Source organism: Benincasa hispida, chromosome 2, assembly GCF_009727055.1.
Source record: "Benincasa hispida cultivar B227 chromosome 2, ASM972705v1, whole genome shotgun sequence".
In the NCBI taxonomy this organism is placed as follows: Eukaryota; Viridiplantae; Streptophyta; class Magnoliopsida; order Cucurbitales; family Cucurbitaceae; genus Benincasa; species Benincasa hispida.
This window is the reverse complement of record NC_052350.1, coordinates 55,558,408-55,575,816: the sequence shown is the minus strand read 5'-3', so window position 1 is coordinate 55,575,816 and position 17,409 is coordinate 55,558,408. Positions and strand designations below refer to the sequence as shown.

At 35.3% G+C, this 17,409-nt stretch overlaps 1 protein-coding gene across 1 annotated transcript; it reads right to left on the bottom strand.

The window, feature by feature from the left end:
* Positions 1-8,729: 8,729 nt before the first annotated feature.
* Positions 8,730-12,622, bottom strand: LOC120071883 (U-box domain-containing protein 15). Its single transcript, XM_039024294.1, has 4 exons — positions 11,993-12,622; positions 11,771-11,887; positions 10,436-10,870; positions 8,730-10,016 (listed from the first exon to the last, which is right to left on the bottom strand). The coding sequence occupies exons 1-4, from the start codon at positions 12,329-12,331 to the stop codon at positions 8,961-8,963; spliced, it is 1,947 nt and encodes a 648-aa protein (XP_038880222.1). The 5' UTR covers positions 12,332-12,622; the 3' UTR covers positions 8,730-8,960.
* Positions 12,623-17,409: the final 4,787 nt, after the last annotated feature.

The following is a 17,409-nucleotide window of genomic DNA, read 5'->3' as shown; positions in this document are numbered from 1 at the left end:
GCGTAGCCGCAATCATTCAATGTCGGCTTCGCTTAATACCGCAACTCTACATGATGACCGCAATCGCTTGACGAGCGCAACTCCCATGCGATAGACACATATGGGTGATTACCGCAACATCCATGCATTGATCGATGCATTTGCCTTTGCGATGGAGTATTTCTCCACATGCGGTGGTCCGATTTTCGCGTTTGCATTCATTTCCTGCATTAGCTACAAAAACAGAACATTGAACGCATAAATAATGTAAAGTAATGGGTTAGTTGAGATTCGAAATTTCGATCGACGTAAACTTATATTCTCGTGAATTCCTATCATGATCGACGCAATTTCTGCCTAACAACCTTCATAATTCTAAGTAAAAGGCCTAAGATGACATGCATTTCTGCATGTCATCAGCGCTCATAAGACAAGGTAACCGATAAGCCAGGCTGACGCAAGATTATTCCTATCTCTAGTGAACACTGACTTACATTGCTTAATACGACCAACCACTTACCCTCCCGGGTAGTTGGTTGTTGCTGACTTTACTCATAGACAAGCATTACGTCCGCCTATAGACAGGCGTTGCTACAGCTTCACACTAAGCAAATAAGGTTTTCTCACACACTCGCACAATGCACAACTTCCGATGGTTTGCTACATGTTCCATATCTTTAATCCGCACGACTAAGTATGCAATACTCTAACAGTCTCACTAAGTGATGTAACAAAGATTAAGGATACTAAGTAAATGAAGATGGAGATGGAATCGAAGGAAATATAGAAATGCATTGAACACACAATGTATTAATTTCTTAATCCAAAATGTAGTACAATACAATATAAGAAAAGAAGAGAAAATGAAAGGACCAGCTGGAAGCAATGTCTTGCTTCCAGTAGATGTGTGTCAAGGTTGCCAATGGTGCCATGGAAGGGCAGTGGAGCTGACTCTCTCGAGATCTAACTCCGGCGAAGGCTCTGGTCGTCACTCAGAATGGATAAAGGAGATGAAGAACTCTCAAGCTTTATTCTCAAGTGTTAGTCTGGATCAAGGATCCACCCGAAGGTAGAAACTTGGATGGAAACCTTGGATGGAATGAAATTCTGCTCATCGGCTTCTATTTATAGAGCTGGATCGCCGACAGCATTAATGGACCTGCTCTGATTCTGACATTCACGACGCGTTGGTTCTTTTCTGAATCTCTACTACTAACGGCATGGTAGGTGAAATGTCAACATCATCTTTTGATTTTCCCGAGATATGCGTTGATGCTTCCATTCCACCAATCTTGCGTCCATCCCTCTATTATGGCTATCATCGTGTAGTAGCAATCTTGAAATGACTGCATTCGCTTGATTACCGCAACTTCTACACAATGACCACAATCACTTAACGATCGCAACTCCTATGCAATGGACGCATGCAGTTGATTACCGCAACACCCATGCGTTGATCGTATGCATTCGCCTTTGCGATGGAGATTTTCTCTACATGCGGTCGTCTATGCGATAGCCCGACTTCCGCATCTGCGTCCACTTCCTACGTTAGCTACAAAAATAGACAATTGAATGCATAATAACGCATAATAGTGGGTTAGCTGAGATTCTTAATGTTAGACGACGCAAACTCATTTCCTCATGAATTCCTAATATAATTTCTGCATATTCTGCTTAACAGCCTTCATAATTCTAAATAAAAGGCCTAAGATGACGTGCATTTCTGCATGTCATCAAAAGCTCGAGATTGTTTGTGATCTTTGAAGGGAAAAATGTGAAGAATGAAAAGAATCCACTAGGATGAGGTCATTTCTTCTCTTCTTCTTCATTAGAAGCATGCTTAGGTCCTTTTGTATGTTTATCTTTTGAATATTTCTATGAGTTCACTGAGTTTAAATCATAAAATCGTTTTTCAAAATTGTAAGACGATTGCATACTTCCACGAGAATTGGATTCCCTTCAGGACCATGCTCTGATACTAACTTGTCACACCCATCCCCAGATTAGCCCTTCTAACCAAGGAATGGATATTAAGATGATCAACATTACTTCCATGCAAAAAATATTACTTCATTTTCTTCTAATCACATGCTACAAGTTCAACGCAGGGGAGTAAATTATTATTAGTAATAACCTTAGCTATTAGTGTAATTCACATACATATCATAGTATCCATACCCAAACACAACTCCAAAATAAATATTTACAGAATTTTATCTACATGTGGGCCCAAACTTATAAACATATTACTTTAGTATGTTTAACAGATGGCAGGCTTCATCTTTAGTAGGTATCTAGGACTCTCTCGCTACCTGGAGGAGAAAAACATAAAAAGAAAAGAATGAGCTGAAAGTCCAGCGAGTGACAGTTTATGAAAACAAATTTTAAATTCTAATAGTAGGATTTGCATCAAAAAAAACAAGCATGTATCAAAGAACATTCTTCAACGCATCACATAATAATAATAAATAAAAAAAAAAACTTTTCCATTAAGCTTGTACCCGAATCTGGCTAGTGTAGATAAACTCAATGCACTACCTCCTGGTGTAAACCACCTTAATACATTCAGCCTGTTGATGTAGACCAAGCCAATACATTCAGCACATACAATACTTGTCATACATGCACGCAGACATGCCCCCTAGGCTAGTAATATAATTATGAGTACAGGGTTTAGTGGATTTGAGAACCACCCTCACATAAGCTATCTCAAAATATTGCTTTTCATTATGCGTCCAATCTTTTTAACTAAAATAGGATAGTAATAAGCAATTTAGTTAAATCACGCATTGACACCGTTACCATCAAATCATAGAGAGCTTAATACTTTCAATATTCATAGAAAAGTACGAAATAGAATATTTCATCGCATCACATTCCATGAAACAGATTTTATAAAATTTTATTTTTAAAGGAGAGTCACTCAAAGTCAAGGACATTGGTTGTTGGAGTTGTACGCTTCTCTGATTGCAGTTTGCCCTAAAATATATCAAGAGCCAATCTAATCACCAATTTATTCAACATGCATTTATCGTAAATAATTCTCCCTCCCCACGGTCACTTAGTTATTAATAAAAGAGGGTATAACTTAAGCTTAAATGTAGCTTACACACAACTCCAAGCTACCAAAGAGAACTTTCAACGCACAGGTGATGGTTGTCAACTGTGTATTGGCTAGCTGGATATGGGATGCAAGCAACATAACCTATGCGTCCGGCACCCCAATGCGTCCAACGTGAGTGTGAGGCGTGCTGTAATGTGCACGCAACTACTATGTCCGTGAGTAGTGAGGGCGAGGATAATTGAGGCGGTGTGCGTTGAATGGTTGATGGTGAGCACCTCTTCCAGCCAACACCAACAAGGCTTGTGTCCAGCTACACGCAACCTGTCACAACCAAGGATTTTCAACCAAACCCTCTTTAAATCGATTTTTTCCCTTATTCCAATCACCTCATCCTTATTCTTGAAGGAAAATTAAAAAAACATAGTGATTTCACTTACTTGTAATGAAGATGCACCAATCCCCTCAGCTCAACGTCAATTATTTCAAAAACAATAGCTGCTATCACCTGAATAACAACCAACTTTGCACCCAGTGTCACAATCGCACTTTTCGAAGCTTCACTTAGCGATTGTGCGGCACTTGTTCCCGCTCACGAACAAGTCAGCCAATTCGAATACGAAACACCGATGGCACGTCGGGTGCCTCTCGCAACCTCCACTCCCGTTTTAGAGAAAGTGATTTTAGAAAACGGGTTTGGAGAAAAGGTTTTCACAAACAGTTTGATTGTAAAAATAGAGAAGAGAAAGATTGTAGTAGGCTAGAAAGCAATAAGCAACAACAACAGCTTTATAACATACTACTCTGGGTATGGGGAAGTGATGGTTAGTTTTATCCCCATATAGTGCATTCTGAACAAAAACACATCCGCTACCCTTGCATATGGAAATGGGCGAGCGGTCACTCACTAAGAAAAGTACATATAAACCTAACTACCTAGCAAAAGGAAATACGTAGGATGAAAGCATAGCAAAAAGAGGTGGAGGCGGTCATGCGGCCATGGGCAATACGCTTTAGACAAGTATGATCGTGACATTCTCCCCCACTCAATTGGTTGACGTCCCCATCAACCGACTCTACTCGACTCAGCATATTGTTGAGCAACTGCCCTTATGGCCTTCCATGCAGTCCCAACGAACTTCTCTGTCTTTCAGACTTCTCCACTTCTTCAGGAACTCTTCCCAACTTGGTCCTGGTCTTTCCGCTCTGTTGCTTCTTCCCGCAAGTATCTCGTTGTCTTCTTCTCCTGCCATTCTCTTCGTTGTAGCCTGCGGACGGGTCACCACCCTACATCTCTCCTCAGCATGGTTAGGATGATAGGGTTTCAGTCTACTTACGTAGATGACAGGATGAATTTCCATTCACAATGGTAATTGCACCCGATAAGAGGTTTTCCCAACCCTTTCGACGACTTCCACCGGTCCTCTAAAGCTACTCACGAGATGATGTTCTCTTTGGCCTCGACTTCGAAACTGTCCCAGGCGCAAATTTACTCGAACCCAGTCTTCTGGTAGGAACTCTTGGCGTCTAGGCTTCCTTCCACTCCTTCTCCTCTTCTTTGGAGTCGGGGACTTGTATAAACTATCCGGTTCAACAACACGACACTGTTCTAAGACATACAGAATGTCTTGGGGGGCCTTCTCTTCCGTAGTTTCGACTGACTCGTGGGTAAAGTCTTTCTCCAACTGAAGGGCAGAGATCATCCTTATCCCCTTCAGCCATTTGATCTCAGCATGCACAACAATGGGCGTAGACCTAGTGATCACTAAACACTTGGTGAGGGGTATTGGCATTACCTTGTGCTCAAGCAAGAATTCCATTCCCAATACCATATCAAAGTCATCCATCTTGATGATCACGAAATCAACAAGGCCACTCCAGTCCTCCAACTTTACGATTGTCCTCTTTGCCATTCCTGTAATTGGCAAGGCCTTAGATTTTACTGATTTCATTTTACCTGTACCTCCTTCCCAACGGAGATTCAGCCGTCTGGCTTCTGTTTCGGACATAAAATTATGGGTGGCCCCCGAATCGACCATGGTACTTTTGGCCAATCTATGGTTGACCCAAGCATCAACATACATTAGTCCGCCTCCTTGGGACCCATTTTCTTCTCCTACATCCTTCTGGAGGCAGCTAAAAATCTCAAGGCTCAAACCCGTGGGGTTCTATCTTCCTCTACTTGCACATTCTCATCTTCTACTTAAATAGCTTTGCCCTTCTAGTCTGAAGCTAATGAGGCTTGAAAAGCATTAAAGGCTGCTCGTTCCAGACATTCGCTCACCTTATGCGGTCCCTTGCATATATAACAGGATAAGGGCCGATAAAAATTCTTCTGATTCTGCCCTCGCCACGTATTTCCAGTCGTCTGCTGATGGGGTCTACTATCCCCATTGTTGTCTTTATCTCCCACACTATTTCTCGATGGGCTCGAACCGTTGCTCATTCTCCCCCTATTAGGGAATCTCGAGTGTTGCCTCATCTCTTGAGATTCATCAATCAAGTCAAATAACCGTTCGGTCGCTGCATATGCGGTTGGGAGATCCTGTATTCTCTACTCATACAGTTTCGTTTTTGCCCACGGTTTCAGGCCCTCGACAAAATAGAAAACTGTCTTTTTCGGATATATCTCTTATGTCCAACATCAATCCGGTCAATTGTTTCACATAGTCCCTAATAGTGTTGGTATGTTTCAATTCTCGTAGCTTGCGTCTTGCCAAAATCTCAATATTTTCGAGGAAGAACTGAGAACGCAACTCTTGTTTCAGTCTCTCCCACGTGTCGATTGTACACCGTCCCTCTTAGACATCCATGAAACAGGACCTCCACCATAACTTAGCATCCTCTGCCAGGTGTATCGTCGTTAGGGTGATCTTCGACTCTTCAGTCATTGTGTTCGTAGCCCTGAAGTACTGTTCCAGGTCAAAGATAAAATTTTCTAGCACCTTTGCGTTGCAAGCCCCACAGAAAGGCTTAGGCTCGGGTACTCTTACCCGGTTGAATTGGGTTGCACCTCTGACTGGGGCTTGATTTCCCACCGCTCTCATAGTGAGGTTAACTCTTGAATCAATGTTCGCAATCTCTGCTCGGATGACATCGATGTGGCTCGAAAGTCCTCGGACATTTCAATCACCATCTGAATGATCGCTCTCTGCGAGCTGTCTAGTTCTTTGACACGCTCTTCTATCAGGGCAATAGAGCCCGACGAACCATCCCCATGCTCAAGAGGCCCACTCATCGTAGTTTTTGCCTCTAGGGTCTCAACCCTTGTCAACAATTCCCTGACTGGCATCCCCGTCTAAGCGGCCAGCCACCGCATTAATTTATCGCCTTTGTCGGCGACTTCCTGTAACTGAGTCTCTAGGAATTGAACCTGATCAGAGACTTCTATTAGATAGAGCATTTGCTCTTCAATCTCGACCAATCGGTCAACATGGGACTTGCCCAACTGCTTTGTAGCAGACATGATCACAACTTCTCAACTCTACGAGCCGACTTGGCTCTGATACCAACTGTCACAATCACACTTTCTGAAGCTTCACTTAGCGATTTTGCGGCACTTGTTCCCACTCACGAACAAGTCAGCCACTTCGAATATGGAATGTCGATGGCACACCGGGTGCCTCTTGCAACCTTCACTCCCGTTTTAGAGAAAACGATTTTAGAAAACGGGTTTGGAGAAAAGGTTTCCGCAAACAGTTTGATTGTAAGAATAGAGAAGAGAAAGATTGTAGTAGGCTAGAAAGCAATAAGCAACAACAGCTTTATAACATACTACTCCGGATATGGGGAAGTGATGGTTAGTCTTATCCCCATATAGTGCATTCTGAACAAAAACACATCCGCTACCCTTGCATATGGAAATTGGCGAGCGATCACTCACTAAGAAAAGTACATATAAACCTAACTACCTAGCAAAAGGAAATACATAGGATGAAAGCATAGTAAAAAGAGGTGGAGGCGGTCATGCGGCTATGGGCAACACGCCTTGGACACGCATGACCGTGATACCCAACGCCCTCTTTTAAACCACCATATATAAATTCTTCTCTATAAATAGACAATTTCAGATATTTGAAATTACTTACCAACAAGCTTCTTCAAGAGATCTAACTTCCTCCCTGAAATCAACCCACTCTCACAACCCCAGTTGAACTAAACATTGACCGTAACAACTTTCCCTTCTTCCCCTTCTCCTTCGATTCACCTACATAGAGGTCTTCCTTTTCTTTCTCAGCTACCGTAACAAACTTCGCAAACCTTCCCCCTTTAGCCTCTATCTCAAGTATTTTATAGACAAGGATAAGTCTTAACTCTCCTCGCAACTCCTCCGTCTGCCAGCTCCTACTTGGGCTCATTGCCAATCTCTCCTTTTCTAAATTGCAACTGCCAGCATCAAATTTAGTTATCTTTATTAATAACCTTCTCCTCACTATTCTCCATATATCTATTTTAGCTTTCAATTAAATTTTTCTTTTAAACTTTAAATTTTGAAGGTATCTAATTTTTTTTTTTTTTTTATCTTTTCTTTTCTTAAATTCTAAATTAATTCAACTTCAAACTTAATAGATTTTAAATTCTCCTTTCCCAATACCTTAATTCCAAATTTTAAATTTGGTTTGTTAAAAAATAAGAGAGGAAGTTGTTACATTCAACCTCTTTCAAGAGTGAATTCTTGCTCTACACACGTTCTTACGAATAAGAGTGACCTAAAGACCAGTCTTTAGAGGAATTCTTGTTCTTGGAGAGTTTCTAGATATACTTGTGGGATTTCTTCCCAGGAATGAATGTTGTTTAATCTTGAGGCTTCCTTCCATTTATATAGGGCAAAGACGTTGAAGGAGGCCGAATTCCATGCCTTGAAGGTCCTTGGTGGTCTCGGAGCTGAAAAATGACTAAAGACCAAAAAACCAGCAAGGTTGAACAATTAGGGTGCAATTTGACTGCCAAGGGCACATCAATCACTTTCCCAAAAGTGATAAAAAAAAAAAAAAAAAAAAAAAAAAAAAAAAAAAAAAAAAAAAAAATTGTAAAAACTCATGAAATTGGTTCAAAACAGCCAAAACTAACATAAAGCAGCTGAATGACATGTATTTACTCCTTTTAGATCATTTTGGGGTCAAAACATCATATGAAGTGGATCTTTTGCATGCAAAAAGTAATAAAATAGATAGTAAAAATATGCACCTTTTGACATTTATCACTGCTCCTTCCACAGTGGATGTAAGCACATTGTTGGCCAAACCACTTTAATCCTTTGTGTATCTTCTTCTTCGTTTTTATCTTCTCTTAAGTTCTCGAGTTTGTACCTGCTAGAATACAGAGTTTCTATTCTGTTGAAGGATTTCTTCTTTGTTCTTCTTGCTTGCAAACAAATTGGTATTTTCCTTCTGTAACTTACATGTGAGATTTGGGGGGGTTTTGTTGAAACATGTGGATTGGGTGTTATGCATTTATCCGGCCACATGGTGAAACCCAACAAAATCGAAGTTTTATCGAAATGAAAATTCTCACAATAGAAACAACTAAATCGTTATAATTTGAAATTACAAAGAAACCTGATAAAGAAACCTGATAAGTTTGAAAATACATTGTTGTGTACTATATTTATGAGATGTTTAAAGCTATGAAAACAAAATCAACAGTTATGTATACTAAAGTATAGAGACAAATCATCAGGCAATGCAGGTTATAAAATGCTTGATTCATCTTTTCCTCCAATAAAGCCATAAGCTAAAACACCTCTTGTTATATACCATTACATAACTAAAAGGCTATTTACAGAGTGGTTTGTTGGCTTTGATATGTCCGTTTTTGAAAGCCAAAGTAAGCAACAACAACATTAAGAGGCAAAAGAAAAAGAAGCAAATTCTGATTTACAGTTCCTAAAATACAAAGATCACAAATCTTTACACAGATGTCAGGGAATGTGTTCACACTTGCTCATATATTGCAAAAGTGAGGTTGCTTTTCTCTGGGCTCTACTTGTCCCACATCTTGTGAGCTCTACCAAATGTTCATATACACCAAATTGCAGGGCAATCAAAATGGAAGGCGAATGGTTTCGTCCCAGCTCGAGAAGTAACGATGTAGCACATTCCTTGTTCTTCGGAGTCCCGTTTATTATGATGTTGACTAGAATTTCGATGAAAGAGTTATTTCCAATCTCGGATCGTCCCTCGGGATGTGATGCAAGGAGTAACAAGATTGATAAAGCTTCATCAACCATTCCTAAGTTCTTATCCTCCAGCAAAGAGAGAAGTGGTGGTATGATACCAGCTTTAATGGCTCGGGACTTGTTTGTTTGATTCAGTGACAGGTTAAAGAGTGCAGTTGCAGCATCTTTCTTCCCTCGGATTGTACCGTCTCGAAGAAGTAATACTAACGGCGGAATTCCCTTTAGAGATCCAATCAGAACCTTATTTTCATCTAACATTGACAAGCTAAACAGGGCAGCAGCAGAATTCTCCTTAGCCTCCTCTGTTCCATGTTGCAGGATTTCTATGATAGCAGGAATGGCTCCTTCTCTCGCTATGAGTCTTTTATTCGCATCGTCAATAGACAAGTTTAATAGAGCAGTCACCGTGTGTTCTTGGAAATTGAGATCTGGGTAGGAGAGGAGCTTAACCAACGGAGGGATGACTCCGCTATTCGCGATCCAAACTCTGTTCTCAGGGTTCTCCTTCGAAAGGACACGGATCTTGATGATAGCCTCTCTCTGGACATCCAACTGGCTCGATGATAGATTGTGGACTAAAGAGGAGATTTCTCGAGCGAGATCGGGTGGAGTGTCTCCCATTCCAGCAACAACTTCCTTCTTCGGCAAATCATAGTTATTATTTTGACACCACTGCAAAATGAGGTTCTTGAGGGCATAATTTGGAGCTAGTGACAAATGCACTAATGTTTGTCCAGTTTTCGGGCAGGTCCGGTGGTTAGAATTCAACCATTTCTGTATACTTTCTCGGTCATAAGTCTGTGAAGAGACGAGGATAACCCGCTCAGTTTACAAATTATTGGCAGAGTTTTGTAGTAGTAACACTCTGAAAACATAAGATTGTAATCTCAATGTCAAGCAAGCAGGTTTTATTTCGAGCTCAAGATAAGTAACTTTCAGCTGCTACTGAATTTCAAATTTAAAACGTCTGATGTTTGTGAAAGAAAACACTAATTTTCCCATCAAAATCAAAGATCTAACCAATCAAACCCATGCAAAATTTGAAATGGAGATATATATCATGTGTAACTTCATATACTATCGTGAATAACAAAATTAAAGCATCCATCACAACATTTCATAGAATATCAAGACTGCTCTAGCATGTAGCATATAACAATATCAAGCAAATAATGCAAAAATATTTGTCGAGTAAATGTCAGGATTTTTCAAGTTACCTGCCCAGTAGCCACAATGACAGGATCCGTCATGACTTCTAAGGTAATGGGGCAGAGGAATTCATGAGGGATTATTGTAGACTGACAACGTTGCAGCCGTTGCAGACATTTTGACACAACAGGACCATCAGGAGCAACAGTATTGTCCATACCTGCAATTTGTTTAAACTTGCCTAGAAGCTCTATAATTTGCTGGAGATTTTCAGAATTTGGCACACCTCTACGTCTAACTAATTTTTGTACAGCTATGGTTTCTGCTTCCAAATCTGCAATTTTACGTAGTTCCAATTTGTTTGCCAATCTTTCAAGTATAACAGGGTCAGCATTTCTCTCATCGTTTTTAGAAAATACAACCATCATGTCCATTGCTAGTTCCATGTCTTGTGTATCTTTCCTACACTTTGCTCTTTTGAGTTGGGTCGACATGAGCTCAACCTGAATGAACAAGTTAATATATAAATAAGTACTTGGAAATGACGAAATGAAGCTAGATCAGTTAACTTCAACCTGCATTGCGTTTCTCAATAAACTTTCAATCCATTGGTGAACTAGTAAATTTTCAAATTCTAGAAAATAATCACACTCTTGCACATAGTTTTATCTGTAGTAGATACACTTTCAATCTGCACTTAACATTTAACTTGGATGGTAAAAATTAACCTTAGTAACCTTCTCCCTAATGGACATAGGCACTCTTGGGCAGGTAACACGTATGATACTCAACAGAAAATACAATATACAAAGCTCTTGGAAGAATTTGAGTGCAAAAATGTTGAAAAACGTATATGACTAAATGTAGGATAATAATGACCCCATTTCCCTGAAAACATGAACTATTTTAGTCATTTGCTCTACGTTTGAAAGTTCATGTATATTGTATTCTGTTCAAAATAACTCATGCATAGCACAAGACTCATGATAACTTCATCATTAAATAGGTCTAGATTAGAGCTAATTTTTAGTCCATCAAGAACAAAGATTCTAAACATCTTAGTTGTAATATAAGGATCAAAAGTTCCACTTTCAGAGGTAATAAACTAAGAAAACTAAACGTATTCCGATTTCAATCGCATCATTGAGAGAGAAAACTAAGAGTCTGTTTGGAATGACTTTCCATGTGCTTAAAAATAGTACAAAATAAGTGTTTTTAGGACTTAGAAAGTCATTCCAAACATGTTTGAGAACAATCAAAGGTTTATGAGAGGCGTTTCGGGGAACATTGGAAAAACAAAACACATCATGAGACCTAAATAAGAGAATATCATCATAGAGAGTCACTGAACAAACAACCAATCAATCAAAAGTCTCGTAAGGTGAAAAGGTGAAGAAATCTACTTGCTCTTTCAATTCAACTGAGACTCCAAGCTCATCATAAGGTATGCCATCAAGGGCCTCCTTCAACTTGTCATAAACACCATGAAACCTTGCCATCACAGCCTCATTCTCAAATGCCTAAACCAAACAAACACTCATACAATCAATCAATCAATAAATCAGCAAATTAAATAGAAGTGGATCATAACCAAACTAAAAAACAAAACAAAACAAAAAACTAACCAGGTAAATCTTACTCCCATTGTGGCAATTCTTCAGTAACCTTTTGGCCAAAACAAGAGCCTCTTTCAAATTAGCAATATGAGAAATCAAAGCCTCAGCTGGAACCATATCATGAAGGTCCCTAATCTCCTCCAACAAAGGGACAAGCATCTTCAACCTCCTAACCAAATTCAAACACTCTTTGGATTGCGTCTTTCGAAACCCAGAAAAAGCCCCAATAGCTTCAATTAATTCATGGGCTTCCTTTAAATCTTTAGTCACATCTCGACTTTCTTGTGGAACCCCATTAGAAATGGAGGAACATGGACTCAAACCATTTGATCCATAATGTTTCTCCATAACCCACTTCTTCTTGTCCGTCTTCGTCTTCTTCTTCTTCTTCTTCTTCTTCTTCTTCTTCTTCTTCTTCTTCTTCTTCTATCCCTTTGGGAGTTTGATTGGAATTTCTAAAGTGGGTGTGGGGAAATTGATTTAAAGAGAGCAAAAAAGAAGAAAAAGTAACGGTGGTGTAGAAACTGAATTGTAATATACTAGTGGACAAAGCGGCATTCGCGGGTTTTATGGTTTTGATGTGGTTGTTGCCATAAGGAGCCAATTATTTCAACAAAATTGGTGTCTTCCAAGCCTATCTCACGCGTGTTCATACCCAAAATAACATTTCTTCCGAATTTCCCTCTATTATATATATTCAATAAATTAAAATTATCTTCATTTAACTCCTACGTATTACAGTTTGGATATTTCTTCTTTCTTTCTTTCTCTCTCTTTTTTTTTTTTTTTTTTCAAATTTTGAAAAGACAGTATGGATATAACTGAACTTAAGAAATTTTGATTTTATATATATTTGTATTAACATTCAGTTGGCTGTGTAAGTGTGTGTGTGAGAGCTGAATAAAAATTATAAAAAAAAAAAAAAAAAAAAAAACCCATACTGTTTTTCTTTTAATTACTGGAAATTTATTGAAGACGGAAAATAACAGACTAAACTTTATATATATAATACTTGGGATGCGCTCAATCTTCATGCATGCACGCTCTAATACAAAGAAAAAATTATGGATGGTTGTAAATATAGACATTAGAATCAAAATATTAGCAAATATAATATAATGTAAAAAAAATTATAAATATGGCCAAATTTTAATAGTCTATCAGTGAGACCATATTATTGGTAGAGTCTATTAATGATAGACCATATCACTTGGAAGAGTCTATCGCTGATAGATTTATCTATATTTGCAATTTTTTTTAAATGATGTTATATACTTGTTATTATTCCTAAAAATACTACCAATTACAATTACCCAAAAAACTATATAATAAAAGAAGCGTTCATCTCATTGCAAAGATAGATGTAACTCGAGATGTATCCAAATTTTTTATATATATACCTTTACTTTAACCCTTTTATCTTTTCAATAATCGCTAAGTCTTAGGTGTTGTTTTTATTTGGTCTCTAAATTTTAAAAATATTATACTTTTATCATTGACTTTTTAGTTTTTTTTTTTTTAATCTTTGAGTATTTAATTTTGTTTTAATTTGGTTAGTAAAGTTTCTAGATTTACATTTTGACATTAATTTTTCACTAAATCTCCATTTTCAGTCTTTAGTGTTAATGTCTATTAATTAATTTAAAATGATTAAAATAATTCTAATTAATTAGTATTCACCATTTTTTCGTCATTATTAAAATTAATTTGAAAATTTCACTTCAAAATTATTTTAAATTCATAAACTAAAACTCAAAGTTAAAGGTCAAAGTGAGCATTAGCAAAAACTCAAGGGTTAAAGTGTAGAGACGAAATTAAAGGAAAACTCAAAACTTAAGAGTAGAAATTTAGCATTTTGAAATTTAGAGATTAAATAGAAGTCAAACTCAGAATTTATGAAAAAGGTATAACATTTTGAAACTTAGAGTCTATATGAAAATTACATACACAAATAAATATATTTTTTCTTTTTTAAAAAATTATAATATTATTTTAAACCTTTCATGAACATTTAAAAAAAATGGAGTAGAAATCCATTGAAATATCGGACGAAAATAGAATGGAGACAATGTAATAATGAGTCCTAACGAAAACTAGAGCTCAAATATTGTCACATTTTTTCCGATCACTACCACACTTATATGTCTAAATATTCGTCCAAATTCTATAGATTTCTGTTTTAATGATAATTTTCAAATTTGAAAGATAGTATTGCAAATAAAAATATAGAAATATTTTTAAAATAAAAGGAAAAATTTAAAGGTTCTTTGTGTAATTTAAATGATTAAAAAGATGCATGTATTTGTTTATATATATTTATGTTGAAGAAAAATATGCTGATGCATAGTGTTAGGAATCACATGGCACATGGGCGTATTGTGCCTTTTGAACAGTTGAGGGATCATCTCTCATGCAAGCACTACAAGGAATATTCATTTTGAGTATAAATGAAGAAATATATATAAAAATGAAGAAATATATATATATATATATATTATTCCTCTAGGAAAAAAATATCATTTGAAAAAAACAACATTTGACGTAAGTCGGCAAAGTATAAATATTATATTTATATATAAGTCATGTTTGGAAAGAAAAAAAAAATATAGTACCCGTACTTATTCCTTCCATTCATAATTTAACACGTCATTAAATGATTTATTCATTTATTTCATGTTTTACATAATTTCAACTATTTCATTTTCATTTTGGATAATTGATTTTTTATTTTTAGTTTTCGAACACTACGTGACTATTTTATACCTTCTCAATTAATTCCAAGGAATCCAGAGGTTGTTTGGGACACTAAGTTATTTATCGTATAGTTTGTTAGTTATAGTAGTTTGTGTTTGAGATACAAACTATTTTAGTCTAGAATATAATAGTTTTTGTAGTGCAAACTAAAATAATCTGGGTCATAATAGTTTGTGTTTAAGATGTAGACTATTTTAATTGGGTTAATAGCCTGTATTTGGGGTACATGTTTAGTTCGTGTTTAGATTTTTTCTATTATTTTCTCAAAAATTTTAATAACATTTTTTATACTTTAATTTCAGAAATGAATTTTATTATATTTTTATGTTTCATTTTTTATAACTATACGAAAACTAAAAGAAAAGGTGAAATTTGATTTTTTTAATTACTTTTTTTATACTTTAATTTAGGAAAGAATTTTGTTTATTTATTTTTTAATACTTCATTTTTCATAACTATGCTGAAGTTAAAAAAAAAAATCAAAGTTAAAACTTTTTCAACTTTTTTTTTTTTGTAATTACATTTTTATACTTTAATTTTTAAAAAAAAATGATTACAAATTGTTTAAGCTTTATTTTTTATAACTATATTAAAACTAGAAAAAAGGGTCATTGTTGAATTTTTTTTCATTTTATAATTACATTTTTTATACTTCCATTAAGAGAGGAATTTAAATACTTTACCACATTTATTCTTAATATGATCCATATTAATAATTGACGTCGTTTCAATTGTTTGAAAATTTTCATATAGATATTGTTGCTCTTACAGTATTAGAATTAAAAGAGTGAAAGTTGATTTTTTTTCTTTTTTCTTTTTTATTTTTTGTAATTTCATCTTTTTTATATTTAAGAAAGAGATTTGATTACAATTTTTTGTGCTTCATTTTTTTATAACTATACTAGAACAAAAAAAAAAATGTCAAAGTTGAAACTTTTTTTTTTTTGTATTTATATTTTTATATTTAATTTGAAAAGAAATTTGGTTACATTTTTCGTGCTTCATTTTATTTATAACCATATTAAAACTAAATAAGAACTTTTTCTCAATTTTTTTGTCATTACAATTTTTATACTTTAATTTAATAAAGGAACTTGAATATAGGGCACATTTACCATGGTATAATCGTAATAAAATTCTATTGATGGATCAATCGTATTGAGTTTGCATCGCAAACGAAATTAAATTGCTTTTAATTACATTTACTTGGAATTACAAATCTGTCACACTTACTGTTAGCGTTACTATTACTATTACTGTTAGTGTTACCTTTAGACCCTAGTGATAATAGTAATAGTAACAATAACCGTAACAGTAATAATAAATATGATAAATTCATAATTCTTATACTGTAACAACAACAATATCTATAACAGTAACGACTAGTGAGTCTCATGTAAATTTCAAATGCTACGAACACCCTCAACTCCTCAATCAGATTACATTCTTTGATTACAGAATTCGAAGTGGATCCCACATTTTATTAATGATTACGGAATACAGATAAACAACATCAAATATAATTCTTTGTTAAACTTCATTTTTCATAATTATACTAAAACAAAAAAGGTCAAAGTTGAAACCTTTTCAAATTTTTCAATTACATTTTTTATACTTGAATTTAAGAAAACATTATTGTGTAATTTAGCGAGATACTATTTTATATTTAAGTAAAAATATAAAAATCATTCAAAATGATTTGAACATATTTCTATATACTTAAACATACAATAACTAAATAAAAACTATACAAGTGTCTACTATGGAAAAAGTTCACTAGGGATAATGAGATTTCTAAATAGTGTTTACTGTAGTTAAAAAAGGTCCCAAATAATCTTCACTATAGTTAAAGTGTGAGTTAAAAAATTTGTAATCTTCAACTATAATAATAGAGAATCCAAATGGTGAGGAGTCGTTTGGGGCAATGACTTTTCTAAGATTATAACAACCACTTCTTGCTACAGTAAATATTATTTTGTAATCTCCAATTAGTTACAATTAACACTATTTCAAAACTTCATTTACTACAATATTAAATATTTGCTGCAATTTTTACTATTTTACATTCATTATTTTTCTATTTTTTACTATAATGTTTACTATTTCTTTCTCAAACTAAAATAGTTTACACCTCAAACACATATTATTATAATGCAAACTAAGATAATCTATATCTCAAACACAAACTATTATAATTTAATTATAATAACTTTGGACTATAATAAACAACTATTTACCCCAAACATCCCCTGAGTGAATTATAATAGTCCACTCGCACAACTCAACTTGGGGCCTAAACGCCCTTTATGTTCAATGACAATAATAAATTAATTATTAATATGGATTATATTAAGAATTTCAAACAATGGAATAAAATTGGAAAAACAATAAAAATATTTTAGACAATGTTAGGATGGGTTAAAATAGCGTAATTTTTGTTTAAAATACAACATTCTTATTATTGTTTTTATTGCGTCTAATTAAATATTTAAATTCTTAAAAAAAAAACCGAATAAATTTCAAAGAAATTCCGAGCAGAGATAACACTTACAAGCTTATTTTTTTAATAAAATACTGAGGTTACCAAATACCCTTAATTTCTAAGATAATTGATGGTTGTGCCATTGTGGATGGCAAATGAATAATTGTTTAGACAACTTATAGTTGTTGCT

What these genes read in the sequence shown, in the direction of transcription:
- LOC120071883 (XM_039024294.1), bottom strand. Translation starts at nt 12,331, where the DNA reads ATGGAGAAACATTATGGATCAAATGGTTTGAGTCCATGTTCCTCCATT. An exon ending in CAGTTGAATTGAAAGAGCAA is followed by an intron (nt 10,871 to 11,770) that starts GTAGATTTCTTC and finishes TTGTTCATTCAG; the next exon opens with GTTGAGCTCATGTCGACCCA. An exon ending in TCATTGTGGCTACTGGGCAG is followed by an intron (nt 10,017 to 10,435) that starts GTAACTTGAAAA and finishes GTCTCTTCACAG; the next exon opens with ACTTATGACCGAGAAAGTAT.